Source organism: Rhea americana, unplaced genomic scaffold, assembly GCF_003343005.1.
Source record: "Rhea americana isolate MKP2758 unplaced genomic scaffold, rheAme1 scaffold_67, whole genome shotgun sequence".
NCBI lineage: Eukaryota > Metazoa > Chordata > Aves > Rheiformes > Rheidae > Rhea > Rhea americana.
Window position 1 is genome coordinate 1,938,610 of NW_028186834.1, and position 21,499 is coordinate 1,960,108.

At 36.4% G+C, this 21,499-nt stretch overlaps 2 protein-coding genes across 7 annotated transcripts in view; one reads left to right on the forward strand and one right to left on the reverse strand.

The window, feature by feature from the left end:
• ZRANB3 (zinc finger RANBP2-type containing 3) overlaps nt 1-1,384 on the forward strand; it is a 52,605-nt gene extending 51,221 nt beyond the window's left edge. For all 6 annotated transcript variants that reach the window (XM_085320950.1, XM_085320951.1, XM_085320949.1 and 3 more), the window contains one exon: nt 254-1,384. In XM_085320950.1, the coding sequence (XP_085177076.1) occupies nt 254-352 (99 nt within the window). In that variant the 3' untranslated portion in view covers nt 353-1,384. The remainder of the gene's footprint in view (nt 1-253) is intronic.
• Nucleotides 1,385-1,485: 101 nt separating this feature from the next.
• Nucleotides 1,486-21,499, reverse strand: part of RAB3GAP1 (RAB3 GTPase activating protein catalytic subunit 1) — a 28,806-nt gene continuing 8,792 nt past the window's right edge. The window contains exons 9-24 of the mRNA XM_085320955.1: nt 18,936-19,017; nt 17,794-17,862; nt 17,021-17,094; nt 16,181-16,273; nt 14,628-14,797; nt 14,175-14,273; nt 13,614-13,786; nt 12,533-12,587; nt 11,878-12,249; nt 9,750-9,887; nt 7,915-8,142; nt 7,303-7,399; nt 7,110-7,213; nt 6,906-7,021; nt 5,583-5,685; nt 1,486-2,734 (exon numbers count right to left, since the gene is read on the reverse strand). Of these exons, the coding sequence (XP_085177081.1) occupies nt 2,492-2,734; nt 5,583-5,685; nt 6,906-7,021; nt 7,110-7,213; nt 7,303-7,399; nt 7,915-8,142; nt 9,750-9,887; nt 11,878-12,249; nt 12,533-12,587; nt 13,614-13,786; nt 14,175-14,273; nt 14,628-14,797; nt 16,181-16,273; nt 17,021-17,094; nt 17,794-17,862; nt 18,936-19,017 (2,216 nt within the window). The 3' untranslated portion in view covers nt 1,486-2,491. The remainder of the gene's footprint in view (nt 2,735-5,582; nt 5,686-6,905; nt 7,022-7,109; nt 7,214-7,302; nt 7,400-7,914; nt 8,143-9,749; nt 9,888-11,877; nt 12,250-12,532; nt 12,588-13,613; nt 13,787-14,174; nt 14,274-14,627; nt 14,798-16,180; nt 16,274-17,020; nt 17,095-17,793; nt 17,863-18,935; nt 19,018-21,499) is intronic.

The following is a 21,499-nucleotide window of genomic DNA, read 5'->3' on the forward strand; positions in this document are numbered from 1 at the left end:
GGGAGGCTTGGCATTAGTTTCCTCTCTCAGGAAAGCACAAGTAAGGATGGAAGGTACCATTACAATACAACAGTTTAATCAGTCAGGATTGGGAAAACATCACCTTAATAAACATACCTGCATTTTATGTGTTGTCTACTGCAAAATTAGATTGGAGAAGCTTAACCTGAGCACTAATTCCTTCCCTGTAATACAAATACTGTTGCCTAGTAACTTAATATTTACTGAACAGATGCATCTTTCTCTTTTGCAGAGAACTGCAAAACAAGCTAAAGAAAGAAGTCAGATGAAGAGACATTCTTTAGCCAAAAAGTATGGCTGTGATATCACAAAATTTTTTGTGAAGATGTAAAAAAAAAAGCAAAATATTCAGTTGCATCATAAGTCAGATTTTCCCTATGCACTGATTAAAAATAACAGCATAATAGACTAAAAATTAAGAGGGAAAAAAGTGGAATTTAAAGTAAATCATTTATGCCAATTTGAAAGGACCTTGGATTGCATAGCACTTGATCRTGGTAGATCATGGTAATATTTTTATAGAGCTGTGACTTATAGAGCTAAATTTCTGAGTGTATGCAATTTCAATGTATTACTGTTTTCATATTGCACCTGTAAGAATTAGAGGAATTCTGCTGATATTTGTTGCTTTTATAGTGTTCAAGGGTGACATACATTAATCTTTTTTGGTTCAGATATTAAAGTTACGGAGAAAATACTCACCCTAATCTCTGTTATGACAAAATAGCATAATTGATTTGTCTCCTCTAAAATAACTATCATACCTTCAGCAGTCTCAGGAATACTCTAATCAGCTATGAAAGACAGTATTGGCATTGAACCTGACTTCAGAAAACTTGGGTATTTAGAATTAATTGACTGTTCATCAAAGGTAACTAACTTCTGTGAAAATGCTGTAGTCACAGCATGACTATCTTGTTCTGCTTAACAAAATTTCAGAGGTGATGGTTATTTTGGACTGTTTAAGTGTCTTTCAATTACTTTAGAAAAAGTTTTTAAAGTAACTTTTTCAGTGGTTTATTTAATAAGTTTTACTTATATATAAACCTTACATATTTAAGCTTCAGTTAAACCATTCACTAATTAACTTACTACAACTTCTTAAAAAGAAGCTATATCGTGAAACAATAGGTGTGGTCAAAGCCCATTTAGGTCCCTAAACTAATAAAGGAATTGCCTCTGCTGAAATGCATGAAAAACCTAGAGAACATAATCCTATGACAACATTTTTCTGTGAAGAAACCTTCTCTATYCTGAAAAATGTATTTCTACTTGATACAATTTATCTGAGAGAAACATTCTACCCACTGTCCTTTCAGGGAAATGCTGGGCCCCTACAGAAATAAAACTTAACTATACTTAATATGGTCATAGTTGCAAGTAATTTTGTTCTTAGGTAAAAATTATGCAAGTACGACATTTAAAAGATATCGAAATACCATTACCAGTAACAGAAGTCTGACAGCCAATCATAAGTTCAGATTTATTTTTACTGTGTATTTTTATACTTCRATTTGCAGTGTAACTGATCTTTTGCTTTTGTACTAAGATCACTGTAAAGCARCATTGGCACATATGAGTCATACTTGTTGCATGATATCCAGTAGGGTTAGTTTACAGCGTGTGATAGAATTGTTTTATCATATTAAGAGATCAAAGACATAGTACACATTTCCAAAGGTCTCTATAAATATCAATAAGTTGCTTAAAGTAAAACACTTCTGTACACACAATTTACATACAGCTTTGGCCCTTGCATGCAGGGAAGGATATAAAATTGTTAATGATCTACTTAAGGCTATTTGCACATCAGTTACAGCCAAAAATATATTTATTTCACYGTCTGGGAGGAGTGTCCACAACCTACAAAAGCTTTTTTGCACAACTGCTGCAATAGCAGAAATCTAGCATAAACTGGAATTTAATGTATACTTTTAAGCAAGATAAAGATTTTAAAAAGAAAAAGATTTTAAAAAGAAGCAGTTGCAACTTGATTAACCAAAAAAAGCTCAATATTCATGTGATAGCAATAAATACAAATTATTTAATGTGTGCACATCAATTTAAGTAGACTAACATCACTTCTTTATAAAGTCTGAATAGGAACTAAAGCAGCATCTCTGCATAAATTTTACCATGAAGTATTTGCATAAAGCTCATTAGTGTCTGTTATTTAACAAGCTAATGCAAAAAGAARAAGTTTTCCCCTCTGTCCAAAGGGAGAGGATTGCTAGATTTCCCCCAAAATCTGATTAAAACTACATGTGAAGCTGTTCTTATCATCCAGGTTAAGGTTGTTGCTGGCATCTTTTTCAGATGCCAATTCAACGCTCTCCCTGGGAATATTCTCCATCACTAATGACAGTGTTTTCTCCTTAMCACAAACCGGATCAGTCTATAAATTAACTTCCCTGAAGGAAAACAAATAGCTTCCTACTTGTGAAGACACACAAGATAACAGCTAGCTACATCAGAAGAAGGTTGTATCTGCTGAAAAGGCACCTGCAAGTCGAAAGTCTTCTTTTGTAAGCACACTGTACATGCGCTGCGGCAAGGGTTTGGAGTACGGGGCTGGGCGGGGAACAGTTGTGCGTAAAATGACCTCACGCCCTGTGGGTGGTGGAAAATCTGAAGTAGCTCCGGTATTGAATCTTCGCTCATCTGATGAACCTGATCTCCTCGATTCTTCATCAAGTGGAGTCACTGTAGAAGCCTTAAATAAAAGCAGAGGTACAGTTACAGGACAAGCTGTTTCTTAACATTAGGATTCAGAAAATACTTTGTACAGGCTGGGGGCGGGGGGAAGAATAGAAATGGTAAACACATCAAAACGCTTTGTGTGTACACAGAGCAAGACAGTAATGGGATGTCAAGAAATAAACTGCGCACGATCAAATGCAAGAGCCTTCAGCTGTAGATGGTAAGCTCAGCCAAATACAAGCTTCATATTTTTGATGCTGTGAAGCAAGGGGTTTTGAGAAGACAGAATGCCCCTCGTGTCAAGCAGGGCACTCTCTTCTCTTTGTGACGATGCAAAAGTAAGCCAGCCTCCTCTGAAAAAAATCAACAGTGCCACAACTAGAGTCTTGACCAAACATCACCTGCCTTCTCAGACTCAAGATTCTGCTCTGATACGTGCTTTTTCATGGCCAAAGAGAGGCCTGTTGAGATTAGCATCACTGAGCAAATGAAACACGGTGCAAGTTCCATCGACACTCACTGACTTGGCGGCAGTACCTCCGTCTGAGCACTGGGAGGGGGCTGGCACGCTCCAGCTCCTGCCCGCTCTTCCGTCAGCCCAACTAACATTTCCCAATTATGGACAGGTACCAATATCCTAACATGGTCCCACTTTCACTGTATACAACTGAAAATCAGTGGGATTTCAGTCTATCAGAAATCAGTCTGTCACCCCACCACCATGTGGCAGAGCATGCAGGATGACCCTCGTGCCTGCCCCCTGCACCTCTCTGGAGGCTGGCGTGGCGCCCAGCCGAGGGGCTGCCTCCTCACCCCCTGCGCCGCCAGGCTGCAGCACAGATCACCAGGGACAAGTGTTGAGTTGTTTCCACAAGAACAGGCCCAGGAAACCAACAGACGATATTTTTTTGTGCTGTTTCTTCACACGGTTACCCTCGTTCTCCCTGTCAAAACCCCTCTGGATCTCTGTCCAGGAAGTTTAGTAACATTGGTATCACAGTAGTTTTGGTGGCCTCTGGATTGCAACCTTCACTAACACTATGCAGTCACTACTTTCCCCCTTAAACATACTCCTACACCTGTCCAGTACAAACAAAAAACAGTGGTTGCAACAGAGAGCAAAAGAAAAAAAAAAAAAAGGCCACATATTCCAGCATCAGGCAGTTAACATCCACTTGAAGAAATGTTTAATTGTTTTATTTTTATTTAAGATTTCTCTCTTTTTCACCACCTGTAAGGTTCTAAAAAGTCTGTGCATGAACAGTCCAGAAACACAAAATTTTTATGCTTAATATGTGGATGACAGTACAAACCAAATCAGGCTGTTGTACAGTAGCTACCAAAAGGTTTGACTCTATACAGCTAAGGAAAATGAGTGGGAAATGAGGGACAAAGTTGGGTTACCTCATCAGAAGATTCAGTCAGCTTGAAAGGGGATGAGAAAAGAACCAGTGATGAAAGACAGAAACAAAGGCAAGTCAGAGATGACTTACAAGAGGTTAGACAGATTGTAGGTTTAAGAGACATCATGCACTCTACTCCCAAGAACATGCATTTGCTGTCATAATCTTCCATGAGAAACTTTGAGAACGTAACAATGCATTTTATACAACCTAAATAGAAGAGTCCAGCTTCAAAAGGTAATGAAGGSGGATGCCATTCAATTTGTTTACCACACTGCTTTTTGCCACAATAATTCTTGGTAAACTAAACACGAGGGGGTTTGTAGCTCCTGTCCCTGTAAGAATTCTCTTGCATGACAAACAGTAGGATCTATAAGCTGGCTTCACTAATTTCTGTACCAAAAGCCATAGAAGTTAYAAACATCTTTAACAACATTAGCATTAGAAACCTCTATTCGACTCTGAAAACATAAAACTGTATTAAAAAAGCAAGTGCACATGCTTGACATAKTGTTACATGGTGTTAAGCTTTATAAAAAAAGTCTGTAGTTAAGGCTGGTTTACATAGAGATTTGCAACCAGATTTTCCCTAGAAATTCAAGTTCTGCTACAGATACAACAAATGTTCTAATTTTCTACTTCTCARAATAACCATGATCTGCTTTTCAGCATGGTCCTTTTTATGTAGAATTACAAAATATGGATCATTGTAAAAGAATTCACACCTTTAAGGTCTATTTCCCAATCACYAAGTCTTTAAAGCAGTAATTGGATTTCAGCCTCCGAAGTGTCCACAACACCATGCCACCTTCTTATTACTTAAATTTTCATTAAGATAATTTGATGCTATGAACAGGTGAAATTCTGACAAAAACAGAGGTCATTGCAGTCCAAGAGGTTTAAAGCTCATCATTACAAAAATATCATTGTTTAAAAGAAAAAGGGAGTATTTGTAATGGTACGGATGGGAGGAAGATTTCAAGAAAACAGATGCAACACTGGCAACAGGTAAACTGAACATGGAGTAATACTGGAAAAAAAASCCTGAAACTCTTCCTAACTACACCAATCTTCACAGAAGAAATCTCAAGTATTCCAAGTATAAACCTCAGTCTAAAGAGTTACCCATCTATAATACTTATCATTAAARTGTGCTTAACATTAAAATGTGTTCCATCATTTGAAGTAAATCAAATATCAAGGACAGCTCTACTCAGCTGCTGCCAATATTTTGTGTCCAAGATCTTCTACTCTTTTTCTTGCAAGGTTCTGTTACTGCCAAAATCATTTTGAATGTTACAAAGAACTCAAGCACATTTATTAGGAAAAAAAAAAAGAAAAAAAAGAAAAAATCATATATAATCATATATGAAGTAAACTGGTACCATATTAAACAGTAGGAGGCAACTACTTATAAATCAGAAGCATTAGTAAAAACAACCAAGAACTCCAGCTTACCTTCTGAGCGTTCACAAACAGCTTGTGAATGATGCTACCAGCAGGTCCTCTTCCTGCACCAACAACTGACACTTCTGGCTGCTCCAGGAGACAGTTCACAAATCTGACAGCACAAGTTATTAAAAAGGAAAGAACGAATGCTTAAGTTCTCAGCTATACCCATTTTTCTAATCTAAAATAATGGGGCTCTCTCTTATGAAGACTCTTGGAGATCTCCGCATCACATTCTTTGCACAGAATGCGGAACTGGCAGACACAGTTCTCAATTTTAGAAGTTAATGGGGGGAGGGAGGGGAGAAAAAGACCTTGCCCAGCATCCCGCACAACCACTATCATTGTCTTTTCATTCCTTTATTCACTTCCCTCGAGCCTAAAGAGCAACCTCCCCTCAGCCTTCAGTTGTTCCCTCCTCCCTTGTTGTTTGCTCTTTCCTACTAATACAAGCACCTGTTTTTTTTCACAGCTAACATAGGCCAAAACTAACCCGAATAAAGTATCCCCCAAGTCGCAGTCGGGATAGGCGGCTTATACAACTGCTCACACTGCAACCCCAGCAGCGGAGGCTGATTAACACCTAGGCGGTAAGTCAGCTTCTGAAAGGATCTACTTCTCTATCAGCTATAAATGCAACCGAGGCTCCTAATTCAGATGCCAAGTTAAACCTGGAGTGCAAGTGGTCTACGCCACACACAAGTAACAATATGACAATTTTTTTTAAGCGCAAAGTCCAAACATTAACAGCAGAAAAAGTCAGCTCTCCTCAGCACAGCAACAAGTTAACCTGACATGTTACTATTACCCAGTTTAAGCAACAATAATCAGACAGTGGGTAGTAAAGCAATGAAACATGGCTAATCACTTTTCATTCAAATGGTTCTTCCATAACAGATTTCAAATTAGTAAGGAGACTAGAAGTGGAGAAAGTAATTCCTTTTAGCATTATGGAAAATACTAAATTTCTAGCCCTTCCAATTTTAAATAGATAATAACAATGTTCAGCAAATGCATCTTTTATATATAYTAATAATTAAAAAATATGAAATCTCCAGTAGCATCTAGATAAAAAAATGGATTGAATTTAAAAACCGGTATCAGATGTATATTTTCAAAGAAACAGTCAAATGGACACTTAGGGTGTCCACAGACCACATCTCTAAGTAGGCTAAGGATAGGGTAGCCTAATGTTTACCTAATAAATACAATTCATTAGCAATTTTTGCAATACTATTTGTAGATAAGACCTATAGTATCATCATTTCCATCTGCCTAAAATTCTGAGACTATAAAAAAAGAATTAGAGGAAAAACAAGGAAAAATAGTCACCTTTGTAAATCTTCTCTCTGCTCCTCATTTTCACATTTGTCCACCCCAAATTTTGCTTTCAGAGACCTGGCCCTGGCAATGATTGCTTCCACACTCATAATCTGAGCAATGATTTCCTGTTGGAGTTTAATAAAAAAGACATTCTTTAACCACTCCCATGAACACTGTAAAAGTTTTCAGCCTTAGCTAGCATAAAATTCTTACTTCCAATTTCTTGTCCTCTGGATTTGGGAATCGTAGAACTTTACTGGAATGGGATATTATCTGCTTAATAATCTTCTTAACTGAAGAGATATCATCCAGTGTTTCTATTAGGAGGAAAAGAAACAAAAAGGTTCTAATTATTTTATCAGTGTTCATCCTAAAACATCTTAATGATTTATTAAACATTATTTACCTTCTTCCTTTACCTTGAGTACAGCTGCATGGATGATACAAGGCAAAAGATGCCTTGCAAGGTCAGCTGGTTTCTGAACTACAAGATAATGAAGCACCTGTAACATTAGAAAATTTAATGCATTAATGCCCAAAACTGCTTCCCGAAGATAAGGTTAACTATGAAAAATGAGTACCCATGTTGGAGCAGTAACAAAAAGGGAACATCATTGCAAGACAGAACTCAATACATTCATGTTTCATGTAACAACTGTGATTGCTTCCCAACAGCTTAAGAACTAAAAAAAMCCATGAATTTTTAGGAACGCTTAATTTCATAATGCATACACAGACAAAAAACTGTTTTACCTATTAGTAATCCAAAGTACTGCCTAAATAATACACCTTGGAAATTTATTTTACAGAATTACTTCAAATATTTCAAACACTCTATTGTATGACAGCAAATATTTCTGATTAACACTAGACTMTTTACAGAACAGCTTAATAACTCTGAGAATACAGTGCAATGACATGTTAACGTTTAAATCTTGCAGAAGGAAGAAATAAAGGCTGCTGTAAGTTTTGTACAAGCATTACAGAGGAGACTATCACCAGCCAAAGAGCTTTTTACCTTCTCTGCTTCTCTAGTGTCATCAAAGAGTCTCTTCTGCCGCCGGGCAGGCACAGGTTTTGCTGTCTCCCAGGCCTCTACCCACATGTTGCTAGGAATCTTCATTCGGGCACTTAGCTCACCCTTAATTACTACATTCCCCTTTTCATCAACCACTTCCTCTTCAATGTAATCTCGAGGGGAGTACCACCTCACAAAATCCTCCAGACAACAACCAGGATTAGCTGCCTGCAATGAAGAAAGAAAAGCTGTACCTGAAAAATCCTTTGAAAATGTAATAATCTGCGTAGCAGGCAATGGGATTTAGTGGGCAGAGCAGAAGCTAGGAGCCAAGAACTCAGGGAATTTGGTTTAGTCACCAAATTGTACATTAGGAACAGGACCTGGGAGGCTGAAGGGAAAAAGTATAAACCAAAATGGGGARGAAGGAGAGCAGGGCAGGGGAACCCCACATAATCAAGGAAAACAAAAGGAATTTTCCTCCTAGTCACAAAACCAATACATTTATCAGTTATTTTAGGCAAGCTCAGAATTATACTGTTAAGTCAAAGGCTCTATAAATGGATACAACAGATACCTATTTGAACTAATTTTTAAAAAATAAATAAGCCTATGCCATTCAAAACCTAGATGATACACAGCCCAACATAAAAGCATCAGTAATATGCTTCCAATACTGACTTTCATACATAAATACTCCAGTAATAAAATTCACATTTTCTTCTCAACTTAAGCAAACAAAAGCCCTTCACAGATGCAGCGTCAATGCAAATAAATGTGGCCCAAGGTTTACAGCATAAGGAAACCCAGCTATCTATGCAACAGACCTATCAAGAGTATACTTCAAATTATGGGTTCTGTATTCTTACTGTAAGCTTTTACTTCCGTAGAGCTAGTGATTTAGAAGTACTACATCTATCTAATATGATACGAATTACTGCCAATAAGTTCATATTGACATGTGCTATCAATACTCTTGATGTACAGTATATCTGTATCCTTGTCATACAAAGCAACACTGCAATAGTCCGCTATACACACACACATATATGTAGTTTACTTCATGACAGAATCTCCAATCTTTTTAGTCCTGAGATCTTTGGATGAAAACAGTATACCTGTTCTGAGCTCCCTCTGTGGAGTTTAGCAGAGAAATGGAGCAGCTGACTCAAAACCACACCTAGTCCAGATCAATATGTTGTACAGAACTTCTAAATACTGACACCTTACCCTTCCCTACTAAGCAACAAAATGACTTCATCTGCACATTAATGTCTATCACTCCACCAAAATCCATATAAATTATTGTGGAAATGCAAATAGACTTTTTGTTTTTCCTCTTTACACCACCTATACACCTTCTCTATTCGGAGTTTGATTAAAAGGTGTATTTTTACAAGGCTAGACACAATAGTTAGTGCAGGGAATGGACAGACATCAAGTGAAAGCTTCCAGCTAGGAGCAGACATCCAATTTTGATTTAGAACTCTGATGTTCAGTTTTCTTTTGACATCATTTTGTATGAGCAGCTCTGAATTTTAATTTCCAATTGAATGCTGTCTTTTTGTTTAAGGGAATCACATACAAGTAAGATTATKTGCAAATTTACTGGAATGTTTACTGGAATGTTACAGTGTAGCAGATCAGATATTCACAGATTCTGAAATTGCACAAGTTTTATCAACAGGTTTTTATTTTCAACTTTATTTTGAAACTGTTTTGGGGAGGGAGGAAAAAAGCCTCCTTCAGAAAAGCCTCCAAATTTGTTGAACACAAACAAGAGGGGTAATTTAATTAAGAGAAAAGCAGTCTCAGAATTCTTCAAGTGGTATTACCTTGAAAGACTCCATATCTGAGAGCAAGCAGGCACTCTGCATGCGTGCCCGAAGATGAGCGCCTTCTGCTGATGTCCCTAGTTTTGCCAGTACCTCAGACTGTTCTTCCAGCAAATCTTCAGTCATGGGTGCTGGTTCCTGCAACATGGAAAGAGAAAAGCTTACAAATAATCTCTTAGATTTAGCCCTTAATAAGGGGGAAGTGGCTGAAAGCTCCCTTCCACCAAAAACTTCATTTGTACAGAAAAGAAATAACTAAGTTTAAACCTTTTAAACTGTTCAGCCTAAAACTGTGCATCTAAAAAATGACATTAATAAACAGAAATTAAGAAGAACACCACCTGAGAGTATAGTATCTATATAAAGATTTAAGATCTATTGTTAAAACACCAAAAATGAGACGGAGTCCAGGAAACATTTGCATGATCCTATTTTGTTTAAGTGGACAAAAATCCGTTAAATTAATGTAGAATTTTTGCCATTGATATTGTCAGCATATAATTAATTGACGACATTGTGCCTGAACACACAGGCAATATTTGTTAAAAACARATTCTTTCAAATGAATGAAAAACTACTGTATCTTACATGCATGGCTGATTTAAAACTACTTCCTCCGACACCATAGCTTCCTCTTGCATCTCTAGCCACTCTAGAAGAAAGTACGTCAGATAGCATTGCTAGTCCATTGACGATAAGCCTGCCTCAGATAAGGGGACCCAAAACTGATTACTGCAGCCTTTTACTTAGATACATAAATTAAATACACATTAAAATAAGAAAAATAAGAAAATATATCACATCAGCAAAACTGATCCAGTACTCCAGTCAGTTAGCTAGAGGCTAGAAATCTAATTTGACTCTGATGAGAAAACACAACGAGTCTCAACATGTCATATAAGAGGAAAAGAAGCTCCAAAAATTCTGTGTCAAATACATTAGCATCTTAAAGATGAGGCATCAAAAAAAACACATTTACAGAAGACAGATCAATTTTGCAGTGGAGAGGCTGGATTACAGCCTTCAGTGCAACTCTGCAATCAGAAAGTAGCACATGTTCCTGTTGCAATGACAGGCAGAAACCACTGCTGAGAGCTTGAAGATGTTCCGACGGCATATACTACCGCCGCACCATACCTAACCATACCACATACTATGATAAAAGCAGTATTTTCTCATTATAATTTGGAAACTAAAGACACTCTTTACAGAAAAGCTCTGCACATTATGGCTGTATGTCAAGCAATATGGAGAAAACTCATAAGAATAGCAGATGCATGAAAAATATATTTAGGTCCAGTAAAAAAGTATTTTTGATTTTATTTTAGAAATTACTTCAGTCATCMAGATCAATTTCACAACATCAGATTTTGGTAGTTTGTTTCGTTATTCCAGAAACACCCAATATATGTGTACCCATGTGCACATGCACGCACACACATAGATGTATATATACTATACATACAGAGTGTAYGTATATGCATGTATATATAAAATTAAGAAAAGTATTGTCTTCAGTTCATATACACAGCTCACTGTAATTAATACAATGTTCTTTTCCTGAAGCACATAGCCACAGACTGAATTTTCAGGACAAACAACTCCCCTACAGTAAACCGTGAACATATTTGAAACTGAACATACCTGAGATGCAAAAATGAACACAAAAAATTTTCAGAAAATGCTTGTGCAACCTACATTTAACTACTATGTATTTTTCCTGCAGAAACTTTTGATTTCTAGGTAGAAGGACCATGACAGTTCCTGCTTTACAGGAAATAGGGAGGGGATGGAAGACACGGCAGGAGCTGGAAATAAAAGGAAACCTGAATTTAAGGTAAGCAAGACAACGCAATTCTCATCAAAACAATAAAAAAGTTGTTTTGACTGACATTTGGTAATGGGGCTTCTGCTCAAATATAACAAGCAGTACGTGAGATTTTCAGTTTAAACAGCCTCATCAAATTTTTTAAGAAAGGAAAATGAGGTCACAACCTGGAAAGATTTAGCAACTTTAAGAATAAATAAGGCTATAAATTACAAACCAGATACAATTTCACAATCCTAAGAATGAGTCATATTACATGACAGTCCTCTTGCACATCCTGTTCAGCTCCTGCTGTCTAACCTGTGTTATTGGAATGTAGAGAGGCTCTCCCGGATGAAGTAACGTCAGCTTTCCGTGAGGATGTAGACGACCTTCTGGTTTTAAGTTTACAGACTCTTTGTTGCCTTCTTTTCCTCCTCCTTTCTTCCCATTTTCCTGCCCATTTCCTTTCAGATCTTCTGTGTCACTCAGACATTCAAAAAATTCTTCTTCACTGTCACTCCATGATTCCCAAGACTTGCCAACTTCTTTATCAGTCTCTTTTAGACTTTCCCCAGAGTGGTCTGTTCCTCTTCCAGCATCACCAGAAGAACCACCAGGGGAACGATCAGAGCTGTTCCCCCTTTTCCCTTCATCCCTTGCTTTCTTTCTTTCAATACAACAGTTTAACATCTAACAAGTTAAAGGGGAAAAAAAAAACAATTTAGCAATTACTTATCTAATAGAAACACTGTCACAGAGAAACTTGAAGAGTTACCAGAGACTCTTACAATTCCAAAAAAATATTAATTCCACTGAACTCGTTTCTATAACAAAGATCTTCCCAAGAAGTGAAGCCCAGATCCAATAATAGAGATTTAATTAAATCTACAACAATAAAGCATTTAGCTAATAATTGCTTTATTTTTGACCATTTCCTTATGAGAAAAGTCATTCTCAAATTGGAGATAGTTACCTGAAGTTTTTGATGCAATAAACAGCATCTCAGATCCGGAGGGCCATTAGCTAATCTAACAAAAGGTAGAAGTGTAAACATTTTAAATTATAAAGTTAAATCTTTCATACTTGCACATATTGTCTTAAATAATATCAAATCCAAAAAAGGATAAATATCCAGTTAGAAATCACCTTCCCACACACACATGCCCCCAGCATTTCAACTATGTAGCTGGTCTGTGGTCTCAGCAGGCAAGCTGACTGAACAAGCCAAGAAGCTAAGCTACGTTTACTCCCTAAATGTCATTTCTGGAGACTAMGGATTCACAGTAGTACAAAATAGACATACTCTGCATTTCCTGATCAGTCTTTCATTTGGGTGTTAAAAAGGTAACATTTTCAAGCAACAAGAAAGGYATATTTGACTTTATTTTTAAAATAGCAATGGTTCAGTAGAATGATCTCTGTATATTTCAAGTTCATTTTATTTATTAGCATAACTACTTGAAAGAAGAAACTAACAAACAAATGGTCTGTCCTTCCCTCTAATAAGGTATGATATTTTTCCTCGAGATTGATATTTTATCAGGATGAAGTASTTCATCTGATCTGCAACAAGCTCTGCTGCAGCAGACTTAGAAATCGTAAGAGTTTGGATACTTGAGGACAGCATTAGCTGCTTGAAAAGGCTACTGCAAATGCCCAAAAGGAAGCCCACATGACACCAGCAAAACCTTGGAAAGGGCTCTCTTAAAAGTGGAAAGAACACCACCACAAAGAAGAAGTGTCCTTCATTGTACCAGCTTTTTTTTTTTCTTCTTCTTCTTCTTCTTTAAGGCCATGACAGAAGCCAAGCATCAGCATAAGCTTCTATTTCCTCATTCACATAACAGAGAGCTCTCAACCTGAACTTCCTCTGGAAGTCTCAAASCTTTCAAAGGAAGGCACAGACGCTTTTCCCCGCTGCCTATCATTTCTTGCTTTAAAGAAAGAGGGCAATAAAAACAGAGGATAGCACTTGCAACCAGCAAAATCAGAGTATTTTTCAAAGTCACAATGGAAGCGAACATTTTCAATGACAAAACAACAGAAATTCTTACCCTGGAATAAGGTAGTTGTTCTCCCATCTATAGCGCATTTCTAACACAAATTCTTGCCAAAGATGTGCCACTCCCTTTACTCCTCCGTGGTAGAAGTTTATCATACAAAGACATAAAGCTAGTTTGTACGTCAGACTATCTGAAGGAGCAGATTTAAACTGACTGAAGAGATTCTACATAAGAAATAACAGAAAGTAGCAAATTTAAGAGAAACTACGTATTTAAAGCTTCTATTCCAAAAGCTTGTGTGTCTGAGCCACTTGTATTGACAAACAGGACAAACTAACATCTTCAGTCTCTAGGTATAATGATCTTAAATAATATCATTCAAAAAGAATGGTCTTTAGAAAAAACGGGCGGGGGTAGACAACCAACAGCATTCATTCAGTTTTTCAATCTGGAAGTTCTACAAAGAGAAGTTGCTCTCTCCAACGATTCTCTGTTATAAAACATAGGAAGACCACAGCAAAGCGTGTGTGAACAGGCACTCAGTCTTCCTCTTCCCCCTCCTCCCTTCCCCTCTCCCTTCTACTACCACCCCAGCCAATCAGTTAAACTTACATAATCTTCATTCTCTGGAGGAGGATTGTTTCCTGTTGAAATGCTAGTTCTGCTTTCAGATACGTCTGCGAGTTTGTCAGCAGCATCAGGAAATAAAAACTTAAAGAAAGAAACAAAAACTTACATCAGTATATTTTTTTCTGCTTTTCCTCTTCCTCTCTGCAAAAAGATTGTTTGTGATAGACCAGCAAGCACTATAACTAAAATCGCTAACAGAGTTCAGAATTCATTTTCAATCTATTTATATTGTACAGACTTCCAACAATATAGGCTATATTTCAAGATGCTGGTCAATGCAATTCAAATAATGGAAGTACTTGTTCTGCAATCAATCAGGAACGTGGTTATAATTCCAGTAGGCRGCTGTATCAGATTATGAACAATGAAAAAGGCATTAGTGAAAGCATAAAATATGCTTTATAGGAATATAATGTGCAAAGACAATTCACTTACCAGAAGAATAGTATTCAGAACTTCATTATTTAAAGGTGATTCATCAGCACCTCTGTGTTTGCGAATTTTTTTCTTTGCACTGTGAACCATATTTGTGACAGATAATTTATGGATTGGGACTGGTGCTGGCTCTGTAAGCTTCGACAAAGCATGTGTAATATCAGCAACCTCTACAAAAAGAAAAAACAACATTATCCTTTAAAAAARGTTTGTCACTCATACAGAGTCTATTTATTTTATATCGATTTTTAGCAGCCTATTAAGCTAAACTATACTACTGTGCTGTCATATTCCATACCTGATAGCCACTGATCTTAGCAACAAAGATAAAGAGCAGAATCAGGTCACTAAAAAGCCACAAACCAGCCTTGATTTATTTTACTGAATGAAGACTAGATTGGGTGAGCTGCAGCTAACGCCTGCCATCTACTGCAAGTACTGCGTACTTCAAAACAATGATAGGCAGCACATCAACAATAAGCCTCCTGAAAAGCCAGAGTTGTGTTTATACATAAATACCCATGAAACGTTCTAGATAGTGGAAATTGTTAAAGTGTACGCTAGAGTTTTATATTAGCATTAATCACTGTACATGACCTGATATGGTCTAAGCTCTATTATGTTTTAGACAGCTCAGGTAAATGCCTCAGTTCAAAAATGTTGCTCTTCTAAAATGCATTAGCATTGTTAAAATTAGGGGAGAAAAACTTAAGTGAATAATTATCAGTAGTCTGGAAAAGCACATTTTGGTTTTAAGAAGATGAGAGATAATGAGGGCTAAAGACACTTGTGTCAGGTATGAAAGTAACATACCCTACTTGGTCTAACACATTTTAAAGCTGATTAGCTAGCGACCTCTTTGCTCTTGAGCTCCTTCAAAGCTAAGATTAAGTATAAACAAAGAAAATTTACTGATACAGGCCTCATTTGCAAGGGAAAAATAGGCAAAKGGGAAAAAAAGGTAAGGAGGAAGGAAATGGTCACAATACCAAGGAAAGCTAAAGAAATGGACAGACACATCAAAGAGACATCAGTTAGTATCTATACTGTTGGAATAAAATTTGATTAGATAGTGGGTAATTTTAGTTTTAGCTTTATTATACTTTCCTTCCTTATCTGGTAGGATAGAATAATCCCTTAAAGTGAAGAACAAAACAGACTACTCTTAAAACAGACTTTTAAAATATGGACAATATAGTACTTCAAAAAAGCAGAAAAAGTGCAAAAACATAAAAATATGGGAAATGATATAGACAAAAATCTGTTTGCACAAAACCAACTAAATACAATGCATGTCAAATTAAAAGTCTCACTTTCCAATAGGTAGCAAACAAGACACAATAATTTTCCTGTGGGCCTTTGGGAGCCAAWCTGTCTAGAATTCATCAGAAATGGTGCAATGGGGCACTGACAGTTCCAGAAAATGCCTAGGAGTAACAGTTACAGAATAAAGATCAAACTGAAGACAGGAATACATGACAGCAGAGAYGGGGAAGGTAAAATAACTGTGAACTAACTAAAACTAATGAAATTTAACAAGATTTTAGTTTTACCTTTTCCCTCTTCTTCAAACGCAGACCTTCCAAGTATCTCATCAGTTGACTCCTTCCGACGACAAAGCTTGAAGAACTCAGTAAGAAAGTCACCTGAGAGAAATCAAGTTTCTAAATAATCATTCAATTAAAAAAAACTGAATAGGTTAATCCACAAAGGGATTCTTGAGGGACAGTAAATGYGTCAATTCTTTTATCTTTTAATCTGAAAAAACAYGGTAATTTGTTCTGAAGCACAAAAWACACCCTAAACCACATAATTGAAGTTTAGGAAAATGCATAGCTAGACAGCTATCAGCCACCCCTCCAGAACACTGTTCTTCATGCAGTTTAACCCACTTCCTCCCTCACAGTGAGTTGCAACCTCACCAGTATGTTATGGTTTCCTAATTTTAAAGTTCCTTCCCCAACAAGCTAGAAGGCCAGGACTGAGACTAGCACAATCCTCCAGGCTTCCACCTATCTGACAGTCACAGAAGGTTTGTAACTAAGGAAGGTTCAGCTAAGGAAAGGGATATAGGTAGAAAGGACTGAATAAAATTTTTAATATTTTAAGAAATGTAGTTCTTTATAGAATCACACAGAATAAATGCTTATTCTCTGGAACCTAGTGAAGTAAGTAGATCACTGAAGTTAATAGTACATAGATATTGTAAAACCAACAACARAAGGTTTGCAAATCTTGTGCTCCTGAAAAAGAGACTAAAAATATAATCCACTCAGGACAAAGAAATGAGGGGTGTCAGGACAGAGAGGTCATCAGTAATCAGTCATTCAGCCCTAACTTTCACATGTTGGCAGCTTAGTATCTGTAAGAAATAAGGAATTCTAATGTCTTACCCAATAGACACTGAGGATTATCTGCTTTTCTGACTCTAACAGACCACTGGGGTGCTTGAATAGGATCAAGGTCACTTAAAAAATAAAATACAAAGTTGCAAACTGATGGTGACAGGATGAAAGAGACAAGTATCAAATTCTTAATAACTAGAATGTCAGAGCTAATTAAGCTATGAAAGTCATAACATAGATCACATTATACAGAAGAACATGACAAACAGTATTCTGAAAGCCAAGCAAAAGTGCTTCATGTACATAACATGAATAAGAAACACACAAGAACAAATTTCAGTAGAACTGTCCTCTCAATTTTTGTTAACGTTGAAAATTAATTTCTGCATTTATAAGAAAATAACTTCTCTTTTAAATTTTAAAATCTCTTTTATATTTTAATACATCAGTACACATTGTTCACCATCTTTATGAGGYTTAGCAGAAAATATGGATGACACTCTTTAGGGGAGAGACAGCAATCAGTGAATTCCTTTTACTTTCCACAGTCCATCTTCTGCCATCATCTTTCTCAAGAAATAAGCAATACATAAAATTTGTGTTGAGATCATGATACGATAGTGTTCTCTCACACAGAAATGCTTAGAAGCTTAGAAATCTTAGAAGCTGTTTTCCCAATTTAGACGTTCTATCAACTGACCTCAACACTTTTCAAAATGGGTTCTATATACAGAATCTGTAAGTTCTAGATATCACTTAAATAAGGCACTTAACACATGAATTAGATTTATATATACTTACAATTCAGATAAAATACTTACGAATAAGCATCGTTGTCAACAATTATACCTTCCGTTAAGTGAGGCCACGTGGTAGCTAAATGGAGCTCACTGAAACAACAAGATTTAAACCTTTGAGTGCTACTAGAAGGTGCTCTTGCCACCACAGTTAAGATTGAAAGACATTTGAAAGGCAAAGTATGAACATGACAGTTCACACTTAATTCTCACAATGTATTTTGCAGCTAAGTCCAATGAACCACTGAATCAAACTCTAAGGTGTCAAAAACGCATTGTTAACTAGATGATCTTGATTTCAAACTCATGCACTTTTGCCAGATTTTGAAGTAACGTGTTTTTCTTCAGGGTTTTCCTTCTTTTTTCGCTTGTTTGTTTCTTTTTGCAGGGGAGGGGAGTTTGGAGAAAGTGGATGACAAAGATATTTCTCCAACAAGAATTTCAAGAAACGTGCACGCTCTCAATGAGTTTCTTTTTGTTGCAGACATTCTACTGGTTATTCCACAGCATAGTATCCAGTATTGCACTAAACTTCACTGGTATCCAGCATGCAGAACTGTTTGGTAAATCTTCTCCATAAAAGGAGAGACTGCATGGTATTTTAGGCATCCAAGTGCACAGAAAAGAACAACAAACTTTATAAATTGCCTACAGCATTAAAACTGTCCAATGCATTAAGCAATTCCTGGATTTGCCAAATGGTGATGGGGTTTTCAGAAGAGAACATAGGAGTGGTTATAATAATTCAGTTTATAGATCCTCTCAATTTAAGTCTTCTACAAATGTCATAATAAAAAGAAAAGAGCAAGTCCAATCCTTGAATAAAGGCACATCGTTTTCAAAGTTTGTCTCCAGCTAAGGCGTATTTCAGCATAATGGCTTCAGAGGAATAAAATACCTAAGCTTACRGTGAAACATTTTATACACTACAATTCTGAACATGAAAAGCCAATTTTGTGAATGGCAGTATTATTTGCTATCAGCATATCGCTTTTTGGTGATACTTTTTTATGTACTTGAATTATGAAACCTTCTGTTAGTAACATATTAAATGACAGGCAGATAGGTAGATAGAGATAACTTTAGGTAATAACCTATTACTTAAAGGTATTTAAGTCCTCCATTAGGCAAGTTATAAAATTCAGTTTTCTGAACTCTTATCTTACCTAATCGGATCCTCACAGGCACCAAATGGTAACTTCCCAAACTCAAGGCCTCCAACTTCTCCTCCAACTAGAGCATCTATATCTGAAGAAAGATCAGCACATTTTCCATATTGAATTTAAGGGATGCATTAGAAAGCATATCATCTTAACTTCACAGTAATAAGACTGTACTGAATAAAGTGATCAGAGAATAGCTGAACAGCTAAGTTGACAGAGCTATGAAAAAGGAATCCTAGMGCACAGCCAAAATAATTGTTCCAGCAGAAACAGGGAAGTAACCACACAACCAGACATTCAAAAAACACAGATACAATTCTGCATTAACCATTTTGAGAAAAGTTAATTCTCTTTATATCCTAGTAAAATCTACTCCAGCTTGGAGTTAGTTTACCATTAAAGAACTTCTTCCATCTAACAAAAAGATGAACGGACAGGACGCACCTCTTGTGCTACGTATAATAAAATAGTAGCCAACAGGAACAGGGGATGGCTATGAAGGTAGCCTAAAAAAAGTCAGTGTTGCTACAAGAACAGGTAGGTACAAATTGGACATAAAAAGACTTTGACACACAATTATTTCCAAGCAGAGAAGGGAGACTTCAGAAAAACAATTCTGCAGGGGCAAAAAAAAAACAACTACCTTTTTAAAAGGTGGCTTGATTAATTTATTAGAAGAATCGTTTAATTTGTCTCCTGCAATAGCAAAAGACTTGACCCAATGACCTGGGAGAGTCCTTGTGATCCTAAGCATCTAAAGAGTACTCCCAGCATCCTCATCCATTCCCCATTCTATATCCCTTAAAGACTGTAACCATTAATATGCACTCTTTATTGAACAGAAGTTTAAATGGGTAAAACATACTACAACACCGTTATAATAATGCCATTATTACATTTCATCCTCTTTAAGTGCAACTGGCAAACTRTTTACACACAAAGTAATCGATATAGTTAATTTATATTCATACTTCATCTGTTCCAGTACCTCAGTTCTCCAACTTTCTTCTTCAGGGAAGATATAAAAGACTTATTTAAATTCTCTGTTAAGAGATCTAATTGAGTGTTTGAGGGTAAAGTCCCACACTAACTACTCACATAAAACTACAACTGAGCGTAGCAACAGCTGTAAAAGTTACGTCCATCTCCAGTTTCTGCCATACACCAAGCTCCCCCAACCAGAATCTTCAAATAAATAATCTTTACATCTCTACCCAAATTGCTCAAATCAAGAGACATAAACAGAGTAGTACAACTCATTCATTTTAAATCAAGGATCCTGACTTACCGAAGAACTACAGCAAGATAGCAAGAAATAGAGACAGTATTTATTACACCCTTCTTTAACTGCAAACTGTTTATCTGTGGGGCGAGGGGAAGTAGAACTAACCTCCCAACTTCTTTATGTAAACTTCATCTACCTACAAAGAGAAATGACCACTTACAAAAGCACTATTTTCTCTGCCCTTGAAGAACGGGACATATTAAACATTTTAATACATCAAGCATTTTCAGCATTCCTTATATGTAAAACACACAGGATCAAGTTTAATATAGACTTCTCAGGACATCAGTTTGATTACTATAAGTGGTTTTGGTTTTTAATAAATGAAAGCAAAATARTTCGGTACCCAGACCAAGGTCATACAGAATCTGCCCTTCTAAGCGTGCCCTAAATACCTTTATCTTGTTAGGTAAACCTACTATGAAGCTAAGATTAGAACTTGAGTATTTTAATTACTCTATCTTGTGCCTGAAATRCTAAATCACTAATGAAAGTATTTATTAAGACAGAACTAATATTTATCATTTTCCTATATATTTGCTTAACTTTGAAACTCAAGTTTATAATTGATTCTCTCATGCTACCTATGTATAAGTAGGTCTGTTAAATCCAGAYGGATTGGATTTCATCCAAACATGCAGAGATGAAAGGGTGTTACCAAACAAGCATGCGAGAGTTYGTTGTAAGATTAACAAGTGGGCAAATTAACTAAGTTCTTTATAAACAGCATCACTGTTCTCTGAACTTACCAAGCCTCCTGTATGTACTATAAATTTATGACTAACTTATTTTTCTCCCTAGACTATATATAGAAAATAGTAGTCATAGAAGGCTACTATAATAAAAAGCTTGAACAACAATTTTTCCTTCACACACACACACACAAAAAAAAGAAAAAAGAAAAGAAAAGAAAAACTATTTGGCTTACTTAGAATTATGCGGACCTCACTTGAGGTGAAATTTTAGGTTCTTTTTTTCAGTTTACATAGTCCTTTCTCATTTCCCCAGTGCTAATACAGGTAAATAGTGAAGTACTAAAAAATCAGTTATTTCACTGAAATAATTGACTGATACTTCTGCAAAGCACTATCACCTATCAAAACCTGAATCTGATATGGTTTCCCTATGGAACATAGGGGAACATTCCTTATGGACAGCCATCCATTCCTCTCCAAACAGATACTACAGCTTTAGAGGTATCACTATCTGCCTATCATCTCTGAACACAAAGATATTTCAAATATTTCAAAGATATTTCAAAGCATATTTCTAGACACAGTGC